The 17,839-nt window shown below is 37.4% G+C and overlaps 1 protein-coding gene across 1 annotated transcript in view; it reads left to right on the top strand.

Moving 5' to 3' along the window:
* LOC150104956 (transmembrane protein 184B-like) overlaps nt 1-17,839 on the top strand; it is a 145,686-nt gene that overhangs the window by 104,546 nt on the left and 23,301 nt on the right. The window contains exon 7 of the mRNA XM_090395435.1: nt 10,965-11,134. Coding sequence (XP_090251561.1) covers nt 10,965-11,134 — 170 coding nt within the window. The remainder of the gene's footprint in view (nt 1-10,964; nt 11,135-17,839) is intronic.

Below are 17,839 nucleotides of genomic sequence, written 5' to 3'. Positions count from 1 at the left end.
ACTTGACCAAAGACTAGAGACCGCAGATATGAGAGTCCTGAGAAAGATTAGAGGTGTGAACAGATGGCATCAATGGCAATATCATATGAAAAATGAGGATATTAGGAAAGAACTTGACATTGTCAGCATCCAGGAATGCGTTAGCAGAGCTAATCTCAGATGGTATGGTCACTTAAATAGAATGGGAGAGGAAAGATTAGCAAAACAAGTGTTCTCTGCCAGGTTGGCAGGAAAACGACCCAGAGGAAGACCAAGATATAGGTGGATTGATACGGTACAAAGTGCCTTAGACGATAGAAATATAAGATCTGATAATGTTGGAGTCTTGACAAGTAACAGACTGATTTGGAGGAAAATTGTAGATAGGAAGTTAGTAATGATGTAAATTTTTCATGTAGTACTGTCATATCCTGTACACCCCTTGAGGGTACATGGCAGGAATTTGATGATGATGATGATGATGATGATGTCAGTTGATGTTAACCCTTGTCCCAGTTTCCACATAAGGATATTCTTCCCCTCTGTCCCCCCTCCTCCCCCCATAAAAAATGCGGCCCTAAACAAAATAATATATATATTATCCCCCCCCCCCCAGTTTATAAACAACCTTCAGCAAGATCTTGGAATTGGAAGGCATCATAGAACCAAAAACAAGGTATGTACAAAATTTTTTCCACCTCTTTTATTCTGCCATATTGCCTTCTATACTCACACATAATGCCCTAAAAATATATATATATACCCCTATTTTGAGTAATGTTAGCCAATGTATTAAAATAAGGAACACTCCTAAACAAAAACAGGCTATAATAGCTGTAATTATATTAATAGTGTTTAAGAGGAGTAACATGGGAATTTTCCCAGAAACTATACCTAATCTCATTATATTAATTCAATCACATACAACACAAAAGATCTCTTCTAAACAATTCTTATTCTCAAAAGGAGGCTAACTATTTAATTAGAGTCTGTCCACAAAGTTATCTAAAATAATGTTCATAATTTACATTCACAAATAATTTTCTCTCTTCTAAGGAATTTTAAACACATAATAGAGTAATTCTACTTTACCGAACTTTTTCCAATCTTTCAGCACCACATGTACATCTGGTTACCTCTTGTTTATTGGCTGTCCTTATGCCAGCGTAGGGGCTACGCTATCTTCATAATTACAGCCTATCACGGACTCGATTCTCTGCATCTCAGGAAACATCACTATTCCTTTCGATGGGACTTCTCTACGAGGGCTCGATTCTGCTAGGCTGGAAATTTTACTTTCAGCTCTGCTTGGAATCCTACAGCATTTTCAGGAAAGCTTGCCATCCGACATCATAGCACTGATGCTTTATCCCCCCCCCCCCACTCTAACCACCAGCCTAACTTCTGAACCATGAACCAGGAAAACGATGACAAGAGAGAGCCGATACGGCGCTCATTCGCTTATATTCTTCATTTAAGCACCCCCCCCCTTTTTTTTTTCCCCTATACACACGACCTATATCTTTTCTCCCCTTTGCTGTTATACTCTTGTATTCACTGAATTTATGTCGACGTACCTTCCGCATAAGCTATTGCCGTCGGTGTTACGCTGGACACGTGTAGTTGTATTCCTTCTATGAATTGTTACTTAATATCTATCTGTGACTCACAGTCATTCTATACAGCTTAAGTGAGGCTTAAAATAAGTTAAATTATTCCCCTTTTAAGACATTCTCTAGTGTGATCTTAATATGATCACAATAGATTAAATACATGGTACATAAAATGAATGCAATTTTATACATATGTGAAGAAGTTTCACTTTAATTTCAGCTGATGTGCAGGTATTTCTCATTGTCTGTGTAGTTTAATATGTTAGATTCTGAATGAATGATTTCTTTGCAAGATTCCTTCATTCAGGCTCTAACAAAGGCTTCTCCCTTTTTATAAAAAGTTTTTCTAATTCTTTTATAAAAACTTTTTGCTTCTCCCTCAATCCTCTGGGGATGAACCTTCCATTCTTTCTGGGCCTGAATTCTTCAAAAGGGTTAATCATGGTCTGCCTAACACCCACATAGTTAATTTCTGGAGTGTCCTTGCTGTTCTCACTCTTGTTGCAGTTTGTTACCTTTTCTTCAGTTTGTGTCTTTTCTTCCTCTGATTTGATTATCTCGGGATCCTTGATGGTGAGACCTCACTTAGTTTCGGATTTTTGAGTGTGTTAAGCCCAATTGTCTTCCTCCCCTTTAGCCTGCAATCCCTTTTCGCCTCCGGTGTTCACCTTTTTTCTTCCCTGAAAACAAACTTCCCTTCTAGTGTAATTCATCACAAGAGAACCGGAATTTAGATAGGAAATCATTCCCTAGGATCAATCTTAAATGAGGAAGAGAGTTCCTCGGCAGGACTATAAAATTGTGCCACGCGGATTCTAAATTTTGGCAAGTTCACCCTCAGCCTCACCAACTTCGTAGCTTGGGTAATAGAGGAGGATATTCCCTGAAGTAGTTTTCGGAGATAATAGAAGCCTGTGTCTATTAGTGCCCTAAAGTTTCTCCCACAGATCCTCCCTTCTACTTTAATTCCGTGTGTTTTTTTGATTTCGTCCTCCTTTCCCTTCCTCCTGCTTGCTACACACATGTGATTTGGCCTCAAAATGATAGTTCTTTTATGAATTTCCCTATTTGCTAAAGCAGTTACTGGCTAGATGTCCCAACTTATTGCAGCTATAGCATTTTGGGGCTCCCGGAAATAACTTTCAGAATTATCCCCATTCCGGGGACGAAGGAGAATTGGTACTGCATTTGGCTAACAGCTCTGATAGCTTATGCATCATTGTGTCCATTTTTTTCAAGAAGTGGTGTCTACATCCTTTCAACTTCCTGGTGGATCAAGTTATTTATTCTTTCTTCTGGTAATGAGGAGTTCTTATAGTTTGTCATAGAAGCTGATATCAGTTGGCTAAGTACAGCATCAAGATGCGCCATGATGGGCTGTTGTAATCTCTCCACTTCTTGCTTAATCAATGGGCGAACTTCGCTAAGACTTGGACTGCTAGTGGCAACCTGGTAGACTGTCTCACGTCTATTTTCTTCGCATCCTTTCTGTGCTCTCTGCTTTTCTTTCCTCTCTGGATGTTCTACCTTAGCATCTTGATCCCTAATGCTGTTTCTCTCTTCTCTAATGACATTGACGGACCCAATTGAGGCTGCGGGGCAAATGTCTCCAATTTGTTTTTGTTTTACTGCTGTAAAGCATTCTTCTAAATTTGATATGTCCTTCCCAAATGCTGTTTCCTTCAGTTCTTGTCTCAATCCCACCCTAAAATGTTTGAAGACTGCCCAGTTAAGATGGTGCCGGTCTTTGTCAGAGACACTTAACGTATTGGCAAGAGCTAAGACTCGGTTGTGGTAGTCTGACACACTTTCTTTGTCTTTTTGCACCATCTTCTGGAGCTTCCATAAATTTGGTCCCACATTCCTTACTTTAGAAAACTTGGATGTTACGATCTCTTTAAATTTATTGTAATCTCGAGTCTCTTTTAAGACAGGCGAGGAGTAAAAGTAAGTTTTTGCCTTCCCAATGAACTTACTACGGAGCAGAATTAGCAGATGGAACTTACTCCATCTACTAATTCTTCTTAGTTCTTCTGTATACTCAAAAAAACGCCAGAACGTCATCAGATTCCTCCCATCAAAACTGAGGAAAAACCTGTTGAGGATTTATCATCCTAAAGAATTTAGAGTCATCTAAATCTGAGCTCGATGGTTGAGACATACCTGCATTCATCTTACAAACTTAATAATTTACCCTTTTTTCACACTCTCTGTTATTCCAACAAATGCCTGACTGTCTGATACGAAACCAAGACCAACTTATAGTGATTATTCCCTATTAACCTTAAATTTTAGGGGCCCTAATCATATCCTGTCGGCTGCACCATTGTTACGTTGTTTCTTTCTCTATATTTTATTGATTTATATCTTCCTATTCTATCTTTCAATTGCTAATATACTTCTTCAGATATTGGGCCTAATATACTTACATCTAGGATTGTTTCCTCTTCGGATACTGGCGAATTTATATTATGATGTGCCAGCCAGTATCCTACAGCAGAAAAGATCCTTGTTCAGGGAGACAGTACTAGATTCTGAGGCATTCTTACACAATGATTTATTTTACACGACCGTATAGATTCAGACTGCAGTCGTGACCTAAATCTATAATTATATACACATTCTAATTCCTTCCTGCCAAAATAGGTTCTATTTTGATAAGTGGTAAATCAGAATCGTAGTCAGGCATGACTCAGGTTTAGGTAAATAAAACATTTTTATTGGAATATCAAAGCAAAATACACTAAAGGAATTCATACATTCAATTTATCTCAATACTGTTAGATCAAGAATGGGAAACTCTATTCACAAAAGAGTCACCCATATAGGATCTAACAGAATGTGCTTAACTCAATAAACATACTTGCCCCTTTTAGCAATTAAACTTAAAATTCACCGAGGAAATAATATCATATTAACATAGAAAGAATAAGATAGAAGAAGAAGTATTAAATCTGAGGTTTTATGCAATCTAAAACGATGTAATAGAATAATGTAATTTGAATATATGTTAAAACTTAACCATTAGAATTAAAACTGCATGCAAGAAGGTTAACACGTTACCAACGAAAGGTCAAAGGTTGCAGAAATACCACGGTTATAACGCATCGACTGAGGCTGAAGAATTCGTGGAAGACATTCGGGGACAAGCGTCCTGAAAATACAAGACTCCGTTAGGTGGCAGAATGATGTCACCCAGTCAGAACGAAGGAGGGGGCATCCGTGTTTGAGTTTCGAAGTCGAAAAGAGGGCACTGAGAAATGAAATAAATACAGCAGTGCAGGTCAGAATCCCCCCTGTTTATTTCTCTGTTCCGGCGATATCATTGTGCTAAGGTGGTGATGTCGAGTCTCTAAGTTCCCATAGCTGACTATCATAAGTCTCGGTGAGGCGATGCATTAGATAACAGCAGATCCAAATCAAGGGCCATCTGCGAGAGCAAGCCGATGTTAGATAGCAAAGACGAGTGCCAGATTCGTATCGTGCATGTGATTCTCACGTGGCAGCGTGTTGTAACAACAGTGAAATTCCACTAGAAGCGACAGACGAAAAGATCTCGATGCAGACCTAGCAGCGTATATAAGTACTGTGAATATCTTATTACATTGTTTAGATATTTGTGAATGGAAGAAATTTAGATCCTTTCTGAAGGGAAGTGAACTTTGACTTAAAATAGTCAGGGACACTCGAAAATCTCATTGGACTGTTTGTCTGAGAATCCTAGTATTGTGTGATTACAGCAGTTATTGTAATGAAACTGATATTAGAACTTGAATGATCTAAGAACCTGAATAATGTTTTGTGTCAAATATGCACCAGAGAATGTGTAATTAATGTAGAATTGCTAACAATGATTCTTTAATGCAACAATGAGTTGTATATTTAAAGTGAGAGAGTTGTGCGTGAGATTCTAAGCAATTCTTTATCTTAGAATTGTTTAACTTAATATTGTGTTTTTCTATGTAATCTTTAGATGTAAAATAAACATGTTTTCTAATTTATACTTATGTGGGTTCTGAGCATGTTGACTGACTTCACCACTCATAAAATATCGAACCTATTCATGCAGGGAATATCCAAAGTAAATTAAGAGTAAAGGGCTACAACTGCAAAGCTAAGGTATCCACAGCTCCCTGATCTAATTTAATATTATTGGTGACACTTGATCTCTGTGAACTTTCCTTAGGATAAGATATTTCTATCTTTAGACTTAGGCTGGCGCAGCAATAATGAAACAAATTTGCCTGAGTTAAAAAGGGGGTGTCTCACAGGAATCAAGTTAGTAGATAACCTTAGAAGCCCTATAGAGTGAATAAGATAGATAAATTACAGAGAGCAACAATGTAACAATACTAAATAAGGAAGCTCGAGTTAAGAGATTAAATCTCTAAATTAAATCAAAGGTTATAAAACATGTAATACACAGTAACTGGAAAATGGGATAGATTGCAATTGCTATGTTAAGCTAAAATTCCCTTCTTCAAGCTATTCATAAGATGGCATGACAAACATTCTAATGTTATTCAGTTGCCATAAATCTAAAATCCTAATCTCATTATGTTAATTCAATCACATACAACACAAAAGATTTCTTCTAAACAATTCTTCTTATTCTCAATAAGAGGCTAACTATTTAATTAGTCTGTCCACAAAGTTCTTTAGAATAATGTTCATAATTTACATTCACAAATAATTTTCTCTCTTCTAAGGAATTCTAAACACATAATAGAGCAATTCTACTTTACTGAACTTTTTCCGACGTCTTTCAGCACCGCGTGTACGTCTGGTTACCTCTTGTTTATTGGCTGTCCTTATGCCAGCGTAGGGGCTACACTATCTTCATAATTACTGCCGATCACAGACTCAATTCTCTGTGTCTTAGGAAACATCACTATTCCTTTCGATGGGACTTCTCTACGAGGGTTCGATTTTGCTAGGCTGGAAATTTCACCTTCTGCTCTGCATGGAATCCTACAGCATTCTCAGGAAAACTTGCCGTCTGACATCATAGCATTGACGCTTCATCTCCCCCCCCCTCCACTTGAACTACCGGCTAACTTCTGAACCATGAACCAGGAAAACGATACGACAAGAGAGAGCCTATACAGCGCTCATTCCCTTATATTCTTCATTTGAGTGCCCCCTTTTTTCAGAGTCCCCTTTGCACACGACATATATCTTTTCTCCCCTTGGGTTCATCCCTTGCTCTCCCTCCTTTGCTGTTATACTCTTGTATTCACGTCCACGTACCTTCCGCATAACCTATTGCCGCCGGTGTTACGCTTGACGTGGGTATGCCTTCTATGAATTGTTACTTAATATATATCTGGTGACTCACAGTCATTCTATACAGCTTAAGTGAGGCTTAAAATAAGTTAAATTATTCTCCTTTTAAGACATTCTCTAATTTGATCTTAATATGATCACAATAGATTAAATACATGGTACATAAAATGAATGCAATTTTATACATATGTGAAGAAGTTTCACTTTAATTTCAGCTGATGTGCAGGTATTTCTCTTTGTCTGTGTAGTTTAGTATGTTAGATTCTGAATGAATGATTTCTTTGCAAGATTCCTTCATTCAGGATCTAACAGAATGTTCTCTTCTTAACTGGTTAAGAAAGAGATCAAGGGTATTGAGAGGTTGGGTATATGAATAATGAAGTTACCAAGGAAAATGTTTTCACTGTTTGGGTATTTAGACTGCAGAAGTCAAGCTTCAAAAAAGGCAATAAAAAATGTCAGTGGTTATCATAATCTAGACTTGTAATGAATTGGTCAAAGAAATTTTGAATCAGAGCAAAAAAATTAATGTCGTGTTCAGTAATTTTTACAGGCTTGAGTTAGAGTTCAACAAATCCATAATTTTCTGATGGTTAGGATGATTTGTGGGAAGTTTCCGATATTGAGACCACAGTATGATGTAAATAAAGAATTTAATAAAAATAAGCAATTGAAACCCCCCTAACATTGGTTAGGATAATTCTCTTTAGAAAAAAAAGAAACAATTTTCTTTTTGCTGCTTCCTCAAGAAGATGTGTATAACTTGTGTTCCTTATATCCAAGGTTTTCTCAGAAGATAACCAGAGAGCTCTGAAAGCTTGCAGTTTGCTGTTTAGAGATATGTAGTTGGGCAAATGAGCAAACTAATGGACATCTTAATCATGTATCATCTGTATTCATCACATAGGATCTCACCATTTTGTCAGCTTAGAAAAATATCAGGGTGATGGATAACTTTCATCTCCTAATGGTGAGATCAGCTTCCTTCTGGATTCACTTGGGGGGGGGGGGGTACCAAGAGACTCGGCAAATTTCACAAAGTTCAGTAGACTACACCAAAAGAGGTATATTCTCTGCTCCACAAACTGAATTTAAACAGGAATGACTACCTTTTCTGTTTAACTCTCAACATTACTGCTCTTTTTTTTTTTTTTTTTTTTGCATTGTTTGTCTCTTACAATGCCTGTCTGTTTAAGTCCTATCAAGCTTGCTTGCTTTTATTATTTATCATTATTTAACTTAAAACATCAGTGCTTGTTTTGAACTATGTCGTAACCTCTCTCATTATGCTGATTATGGCCTTGATACTAGGTTTAAAATTTTGAAAGAAATATTTATCTGAGTGATATTAATTCATTATTTCTTTATCTCAACATTGCATTAAATTCAGGAATGATAATTATTCCTAATGGTTGTATAGCTTTCTTGGTAAAAGGCCAGAATTATCTATGTTTTTTAAATAGCCATTTCACAGAGGTTTTATCCTTGCAGAACAGACTCCGTGGAAAGAATGCATGCAATAAATAGGTACAGTTTACTCTCACTGTAGCAAAGAGAGACCACAAAAATAGTTCTTTATAGTGGGCACTTTGTTATAGTGAATTTCCTTTGGTTTAGATTCTGTCTCCTCTTAGGATAATAACAAGGGATTTTTTTCAGTGGTTTGTTATAGTGAACAAATTCTTATAATCGTGTTTGCTGTAGTTAGTCTTGACTGTATTCTATACTACTTGGAAAGAAGTCAACATGGTGTGAGGTACAAACAGCCATGGTGCCAACCTTAAAAAGATGTAGGACCTCCTTTTGCTTTGATAACTGCAGCAGTCCTACAAGACATACTTCCCACAAGTATGTGATAGCAATCATTAGGAATTTTGGACACCATTCTTCCTATAAATAAATAATAAGCTAACACCATTTATTCCCTTATAGGGAATAGACGAGGCCTTTAAACCCTATTTAGCTTTTGGAGACCTAGTGGGCAATTCAATCTCCACTGTTAGTCAATCAGAGATAGCTGGTCCATGTCTGTCACTAATTATAGGCAGTCACTGATGAAGAGACCGGCAAACAAGTACTGCCATCTCTTGGTATGTAACCCTAACAGGATATGTTACTGTCTGAAATAATGTGGGTTCTACGGTCGATTTTCTTGAGTTTTTTACGGAATGAGAAACCCGAGTTTCTGCTGGAAAAAACATGCTTGCCTGTGCTAGAGATCTACTAACTTGGGAACCAGTCGAAGAAAGGCTTAGATTAAGTTCCTCCAGTTGGTGACTTGACTTGAACTATAAGTCTATCTTTGGGTGGCCTGGCACAGAAGCACCACTTCCACTGAGCTACACAGGCCTACTCAGGCCATTCTTCCTAGTGGCATGCAATGAGTTCCTGGACTGTTGGGTGGATGTCCCATAACCTTATCTGACTCTCCAGGTTCAGTAGGGTTGAGATCAAGACTCTGTGGAGACCAGTCAAGTGTGGCAATGTTCGTGTCCACAAACTACGCAGTTACAGCAGCAGCTTATGACACATTGCATTGTTTTTTCTGATGTAAAAAGTGGTCAGCTCTGTAGAAACACCACAAAGTAGGAAGCATTGAATTGTCTAGAATGTTCAGATATCTCTCGGAGCGTTCTTGGTACCACAAACAGAGGTCCAAGGTTAAACCAGAAAAACAGGACCATACCATCACACTGCTACCTCCGAATTTTACAATTGGTGTTATGCACTCTGGTAAGAGACGTTCACCGGGCATCTGCCACACCCACAACCATCCATCTGCTTGACAGAGGATGTAGCATGATTCATCACTTCATAATGCAGCTTTTCAAAGTTCCACATCTCACTGTATATACATGTTGTTTGCACAACTGAAGATGATGCTACATATTAGTTCAGGTAATATGGGATTTGCATATTGCAGTCCTGCCATGGAAACCCATGTTATGAGCCTCAGTTCTGAATGTTTTTTTTAGCAAATTCATCTTCCATTCGTTGCCCAGAACTCTGCATTCAACATGTCAGCCAGTGAATGATGGTTTTTATATATTATCCTTCATAGCATCCTATGATCACATTCAGTGAGAGTGGTGGGTTGTCCATTGTAGGCAGCACTTGCATTGACCCCCTGTACTTCCATTTCAGTATGATATCACTGATTGTTGACCTGGGATTGCCCAATTTATCAACAATTTGCTGAACAGATAGGCTTGCAACAGAAGTATTGCAAGAGGATGCAATACTTCTTTCAAACTCCATCAGCTTCCTTCTTGCAGCTTTCACCCAGACAAAGTTGCACTTACTTGGGAACATCATATTTCTCCAGTTTATACTGGCTACAAACACGTGCTTCATCACATGGCACAATGCACCTTGCCCAAGGGGGGGGGTGTCCGTTGACTTCTTTCCAAGCAGTGTATAAACCTATGTTATGAGCCTCAGTTCTGAATGTTTTTGTGCAAATTCATGTTCCATTCATTGCCCAGAATTCTGCATTCAATATGTCAGCCAACGAGTGACTGTTTTTATATATTATCCTTCATAGCATCCTATGATCACATTCAGTGAGGGTGGTGGGTTGTCCACTGTAGGCAGCACTTGCATTTGACCCCCTGCACTTCCATTTCAGTATGATATCACTTAATTGTTTTATTTCCATACAGAATTATAGCACGAGCAAGTCATGCTGTAACTGTGTAGAAGTATACATAGTTACAGCATGAAACTGTGTAGAAGTACACCTACGTGGTTAACTATTGATCATCTCATTACAGATTATTGCAGTTATTTTATTGGTTTATTTGTGATGTATAGTTGATAATTTTGGAGAGCATCGAATCTGATAATAGTATCTGCAGCAGCAGCACCAACAACAACAACAGCTCTAAATAATCCAGTCATTTTTGAGGTTGTATTTGGCAATGTTTTCCAAAGAATATCTAATCAGATGTTAAGATTTCATTTCTTAACTCTATTAATGCACAAGCAACTGAAAAATTTTAATTTGGCTTTTAATTTTGTTTAACTTATATTAGAATAAGGTCATGTACACTGAAAGTTTAAAATATGTTTTAATATTTCTTTCAGACCTGACAGTGGATATCTTTACATTACTATTATCTATAACATAAGTGTCACATTTGCTTTGTATGGATTATTGCTGTTTTATTTTGCAACAAAAGATCTGCTATCCCCATATGAACCTGTCTGGAAATTCTGCACTATCAAGTCTGTTATTTTCTTGTCATTTTGGCAAGGTAGGTGATTGTGCTGTTCTATATTTTATTTCTGTTTTCTAAAATTTTTCAAGACATATTAACAACATCCTAAACTCATGTAATATTAAATATTGTATATGGATGATATAGAGTAATTTAAAATTGTTTAGTTTAGTCTTTCCTGCCTATAAGATCTTTCCGATACAATAAAGTGAAATTTCTCTTCTTTTTGGATAAATTAATGCTTCTTTCTTCCTTCCTTCCTTTATTGAGCCAGAAAGCTCTCTTTGTTCCTCCCAATACCTTTCATTCCTGAAGGTTGGAGGCAAAAGGTCCTTTTGCACTAACTGTTTGAAGATCGACGGTTGGCCAATCTCCATTCTTCAGTTGTCATGGATAGTGAGAATATTAATGAAGCAAAACTTTCAGTGGAGAAATTATGGCAGACAAGCCCCATCTTGTTTGTGGTGCCTAATGGGTATATGTCTGAAATAGTGAGTTCTGTTTTTTTTTTTTTTTTTTTCATTTATTTTATTTTATTTTATTTATTTTTTGAGTTTCAGGATTAAAAACCTATCTTTCCCAGATGAAAACTTACTTGCACGTGCCAAAGATTGACTAACTTGAGAACTGTCCAAAGAAAGGCCTAGAAAAAGCTAGTTACTCTGCAATTAGAATCAAACCTATAACGTCTTTCTTCAGGCAGCCTAGTGCTATGAAAACAAGTCATTTCTGCAGGCTACACAGGTGCCTTTTTTTCATTCTGTATATCTTGAAAGGTGAAAAAGGTTTATCCAGTAGTCTAACATGTCTTCATCTTGTTGACGCGTACATTCTTTCTCATTGGATACTGATTTCAACAACACAATCTGCAGTGCTATTGTGAACATCAAAAATTTTACATTAGTCTTCTTAATATGTGCAGGATTCCTCATGATTGAAATTTAGCTGAAAAACAGACTGATGCAATTGAATGTTATGAGCTGAGTAGACTTATGCTCATAACCATGCAATTGCATTTGCTACTCATGTTTTAAAACCCAACAAGTGGAGGAATGATAGTTACTGGTTAGTGAAGCAATGATCATTGAAGTACCTGCAGAATAGACATACAGCTGAAACATTGCATCTGTAGTTGAAGTGAATCTGTAAAAGAGGAATCATCTATGAGCAAAATTACTCTCCTGTGGACAACATCAAGAATTTAAGGGAAGTTTTAGGTACACCACCCCAAGCATGTGTGCAGTATTCTAAGGATGTATAGATTTGGGATTCGTATAAAGTTAAGAGTTGGATGAGTGAAAAATGGCATAGGTGGGAAACACAATGTTTTAAATATTGAGGAAGCGATTGATGGGGATGCCAGGAGAGACTGTAAGTAAATGTTAGACCAAGGAGAGAGAGAGAGAGAGAGATCTGGTTCTTTGTGGTGATATGTGTATTACCAAGGATAAGGGTAGGTGAGCTGAGATCTCCTTTTGCAAGAGAAAAGGCAAGACTGTGTTTTGGCGGCATTAAAGGTGACCAGATTGTTCTTGCCCAATTTCAAGGATGTATGGAGATCAATGTTTAAGGCACTGGTTGATCTGGAAGCTTGGGATGTCTGAGCATTTTGTGGTTTGTTAAAAGAAAATCATCAGCAAATCTGTGAATAGGCTTAGTGGGGTGATGTAGAGTATGCCATTTATGTATAGTAGAAAAAGAGGATGTGATGGAACAGAATCCAGAGCAGTGTATGGGGCCCTCCGATGCAGGAGGGCCTCATATGTGATATGTAGTGAGCTATCAGAGAGAAAGCTGGCTACCCAGTTTGAGAGGTAAGCAGGTAGACCATAGGATGGCAGTTTGCTTAGCAGGCCTCAATGCCAGATGTAATTGTAAGCTTTGGAAATATCAACAGTTAAAGCACATGTTTCTCTTAACCTTTCCATGGCATATGTCCAGTGTTAACTGATATTGGCTAAGAAGTCAGCTCTGCCAGAATCCACATTGGTGTTGTTGAGTAGTGGTTCTCTAGGTAGTGGAGAAGTTAACTGTTAATGACTATCCATTATTTTGTATAGAGAGGAGTGAGGTGATGGCAGTTGGTGAGTAGTTTAATTAGAATAGAAGAATTGAAGAATAGAATAGAAAATTGTAGATCTCTGCAATCTTCTATTCTATTCTTCTGTCAATCTGTACTACTCCCAAACCACTGGCTTTATCAATTTCCTGGAGTACAATTCCCTCAATGTGGTACACAGCTTGTAATCTTTGTATCTCAAAATGCATACCTTTACACTTTTCCACATTAAATTATCATCCATTATGTTTAGCCCATACTATCAGCCTATTCAAATCCTGCAAGCTCTTTACGATCACCTTGATTATATTAACCTACCCAACTTTGCATCATTAGCAAGCAACTGAATATTTCCCTTCAAATTATTTCCTATATCATTCATGTACAAATTAAACAGCAGCAGTCTAAGTAAAGAGTCCTGCAGCCCACCACTAGTCACCTTCCTTTTCCTTGATTCTGCTCCTCTGTGTACTAATTGTTTTGGTATTTGTCCATCAGCCACCTTTTTATCCACATGACCATCCTCATTTGTTGCAGTTTGCATAATAGAGTTCCATGTGGTATTTTGTCAAATGCCTTTGCAAAATCCAACAGTATCATCCTGCAGCCATTCCCTTTATCCAACTCAGTTGTCAACCTGTTATAAAAAGTTAGATTACTAAGGCATGATCTACCTTTCAGAAAGCCATGATGTCCCTCATAGAGTATTATCATATTCCTATCCACCCATTCCTGAATTCTCTTTTTTTGACCAACTTTTCTACTACTTTTACCACCACTCCTGAAATACTGATTGGTCTCTAATTTGCTACCATAGACTTAGATCTCCCTTTATGCAAAGGAATTAATTTGCTCCTTCTGCTCTCTTGGAATTTTGCTAGAGCTGAGATTTAAATTAAACAGCCTAGAGTCAAAGGCATCATCATTTCTCTTGCACGTCTCTTAAAATCAATCCAATATTCCGTCTAATCCCACAGCTGTATTTGTATTTAGATTCTGCAATATCCTAAATATCTCTAATTCATCAACCTCTGTTCTTACATCAGTCCCCATCACCTCTGCCATAACAGTATCTTCACTTAGATGATATGCCCTTGCAGAAATGGTCAGAAAAAACTCTTTGGGATTTCTTTTCATCTCTTTGGATAATTTCTTCTCATAATCTGATTTTACCTTCCTTATGATGCTATTCACCTTTCTTACCTGATCCTTGTGTTGTTAATGAGCTAGCGGGTCATCTTTCTCTTTATATACCCTCCACATTTTTTTTTTTTTTCTTCAGCTCATGTTTAATAATACTACTCATCCATCTAACTCCTACCTGATTTACCCTCCTGATTTTGGTCATAAGGCATAATAATGCTTCCTCCTGATATTAGGCTATCCCCAACATAATGTCGTTTTTTATATTGTACTTGTTCAAATGTGTCTCAGCTTGTCTAAACATGAATTTTTATAGCTTTATAAGTATCGCTAAGCTGAGGCAGCTGCCGTCTAAGGAATTCTACCTTGCAAGAACATCATAAGTTATTGTTTAAATAACCTTTTAATTCTGTGGCGGTCATTGAAGAACACATCATGCTTAGTTCAAAAAAGGCAACGCTGATAACACTGTAAAAAATGTGCAAAAAGTGTATGCCGATAATGTTTTGAATGTGCTAAATCGCTAGCGATGGTTCTAAACATTTCGACAAGGAGACTTTAGCTTGAAAGATTCCCCTCGCTCTGGGCACCATCTCTCTTGATAATGATAGGCTGGAAGCTGCTATTGCAAGAAATGCCAATGCACCAGTTGAAGATTTAGCAAAAGATCCTAATTCATCGTCATTGACCATCCATCGGCATTTGCAAGAAATTGGAATAGTGTCTAAGCTTAACAAGAGGATTCCTCACGAACTGACAAACAACAATTGAAGAGAGTTCATCGACATCTGCACTGCCCTTCATTCTTGAGAGGTTCAATCTCCGGTTTTGAGTTGTGTAGTTGCCAATGATGAAAAGTGGATGCTTTGCAAGAATGTTAAGTGCCAAAGGCAGTGGATTCATTCAGGGGAACAGGCTAAACCTCAGCGAAAACAAGACTTTCACCCTCAAAAGGCTTTGTTAAATGTTTGGTGGGATATGGTTGGTATTATATACTTTGAACTCTTGCCACAAAACCAAATAATCACAGCTGACTTATTCTGTGAACAACTCGATTGATTGAATGAAAAACCGAAAGAAAAGAGGCGTTCTCTGGTCAGTCAAAAGGGTGTTGTTTTTTCACCATGTAACGCATGTCCTAATAGTTCAAGAATCACCTGTACACAAGCTTGAGGAACTCGACTGGTAAAACCTTCCACATCCTCCGTACTCTTCTGATTTTGCACTTTCAGATTACCACTTATTTTGAAGTTTGCAATTTCATTAATGAGAAACAAATGATACATTAGAGGCACTGCAATTGAGTCTATGCAACTTCTTTGTCTCCAAACCTCCTGAATTCTATAGAAATGTCATTATGAAGCTTTCATAATGTTGGAAGAGCATTGATTCAAATAGAGAATATATACTTGATTAAATTAGCAAGTGATTTATCTTTTATATTCTTTCTAAACTTAATGGTAAAAATGACATTACTTTTGGGATGACCTAATATCCCTTGACTATCCCTTTACTGATTCAAACTGCCTCCTAAGTATATCACAGTCGCCTGTCTTATAGTTCCACACATACACCCCCCCCCCCTTCTTAACTGGAATTTCCACATGTTTTGCTATCTCCCAAGTCGACCATATGATCACCTTCCCAAATTGAAGGCAATGTAACCGCCTTAGTTAGAGACAGGTCTTCTGTCCTCTATAACAAGATCCAACACTCTCATACACGAGTGTCCTCTGTCACATCCTGCCTCAAGTAGTCATCTCTCAGTAAGTGTATACATTTCATTTTCTTTCTGCCATGTAATCTTTTCTCCTTCTAATCTATGTCAAATAAGTTGAATTCCTCATAATTACTAGATTGCATTCATTGTATTAATCTGCTGTTGCATGTCTTTCACATCATCCCTGGCAATCCCAGCCTATAGCAGCAACCAGCTTTATATTTTGTCCTGCTGGCCTCAATCGCACACTAGATTGACCAAGCCATCTTCTTGGCTGCAGTTCATCTGCAGTATCCCACTCTCTGTCCTGTGTACTCTATCCTTCCTGAAAATACTGAATCCATCACATTCTACCCCTGTAACTATGTCATTTGCTGTTAGCCAAGTCTCACTAATGACAGTATTTCTTAATATTATTAATTTTCATACCAGGGAAACAAGATTTTATAGTTCTTTCCTGAAAAACTCGCCTTATCATAGAATCAGCATAAATAAGCATTTGCTTATTATCTCAATAATTCTTACAGTTTTCTTTTTAGTGTCAGACCTCTTTTTTTCTTCTATTTTCAGTTCGACTGATCTCTCTCTCTTTTTGTTTTTCCCCCCCAGCCTTTTCAGTATCGTGCTTTGCCCTCTAAAGGACTACAACTGCAAGCATGCAATTTCTTTATTCAGTTCTTCTATGTTCTCCTGAACTTCTGCTGCTGCACTTTCAGTATTCTCACTAATATTTACATTTTCCGGTCTTGTATCAACATGCTCTACTCTACTCCACTGTACTCTCATGTAATTCGTTCTCTCTGCATTCACTTTCAAAGCATTTTTATTGCACTCTGTCACCAGTTTCATTCTCCTTCCACAAATCTTTCAACCTCGTGATGAATACATTTCACCAATTTTACACTGCACAAAATGACACAAATATAGTTTGCCCAGCAAAGATATCTTCGCTGCCATTATTCTGCTATGCATAGATGCCATACCAACAGTATCTAATTTAAGGAAATATAACATTTTACTTACGTCTAAATAACTCAGTCTATCTTGCTCACTTATTAAAAGAATAAATACAATAAATTAACTCAGTATCATTAGACAAAATTTGGAAAAAAAAAGTACTTTTCACAATGTTACGAATCAATGATATTTACTAGCTTTCCTTGAACCTTGGGTCAAAAATCATCATCATCAAATTCCTGCCATGTACCCTCAAGAGGTGTACAGGAAATGATAGTACTACATGAAAAAAATTACATCATTACTAACTTCCTATCTACAATTTTCAACCAAACCAGTTACTTGTCAACATTATCAGATATTATATTTCTATCGTCTAAGGCACTTTGTACCGTATCAATCCACCTATATCTTGGTCTTCCTCTGGGTCGTTTTGCTACCAACCTGGCAGAGAACACTTGTTTTGTTAATCTTTCTTCGTCCATTCTGTTTAAGTGACCATACCACCTGAGATTAGCTTTGCTAACGCATTTCTGGATGCCGACAATGTCAAGTTCTTTCCTAATATCCTCGTTTTTAATATGATATTGCCATTATGCCATCTGTTCACGCCTATAATCTTTCTCAGGACTCTCATATCTGCGGTCTCTAGTCTTTGATCAAGTGTTTTACTTCTGACCCAGCTCTCAGATCCATAAGTTAAAACTGGTTTGAACACTGTCTTGTATACAGCTAATTTAGTGTTCCGACTAATTTCTCTCTTATTCCATATGAATTTATTCAATTGACTTCCCACCATACCAGCTTTGCTGATTCTGCTGTCTATTTCTATATTTAATTTACCATCTTCACTAAAAATCGT

Source organism: Typopeltis vanoorti, chromosome 7, assembly GCF_054136105.1.
Source record: "Typopeltis vanoorti isolate ZY-2024b chromosome 7, IOZ_Tvanoo_1.0, whole genome shotgun sequence".
Lineage (NCBI taxonomy): Eukaryota > Metazoa > Arthropoda > Arachnida > Uropygi > Thelyphonidae > Typopeltis > Typopeltis vanoorti.
The sequence above is the reverse complement of the archived record's forward strand: the minus strand, read 5'-3'. Positions and strand labels throughout refer to the sequence as shown.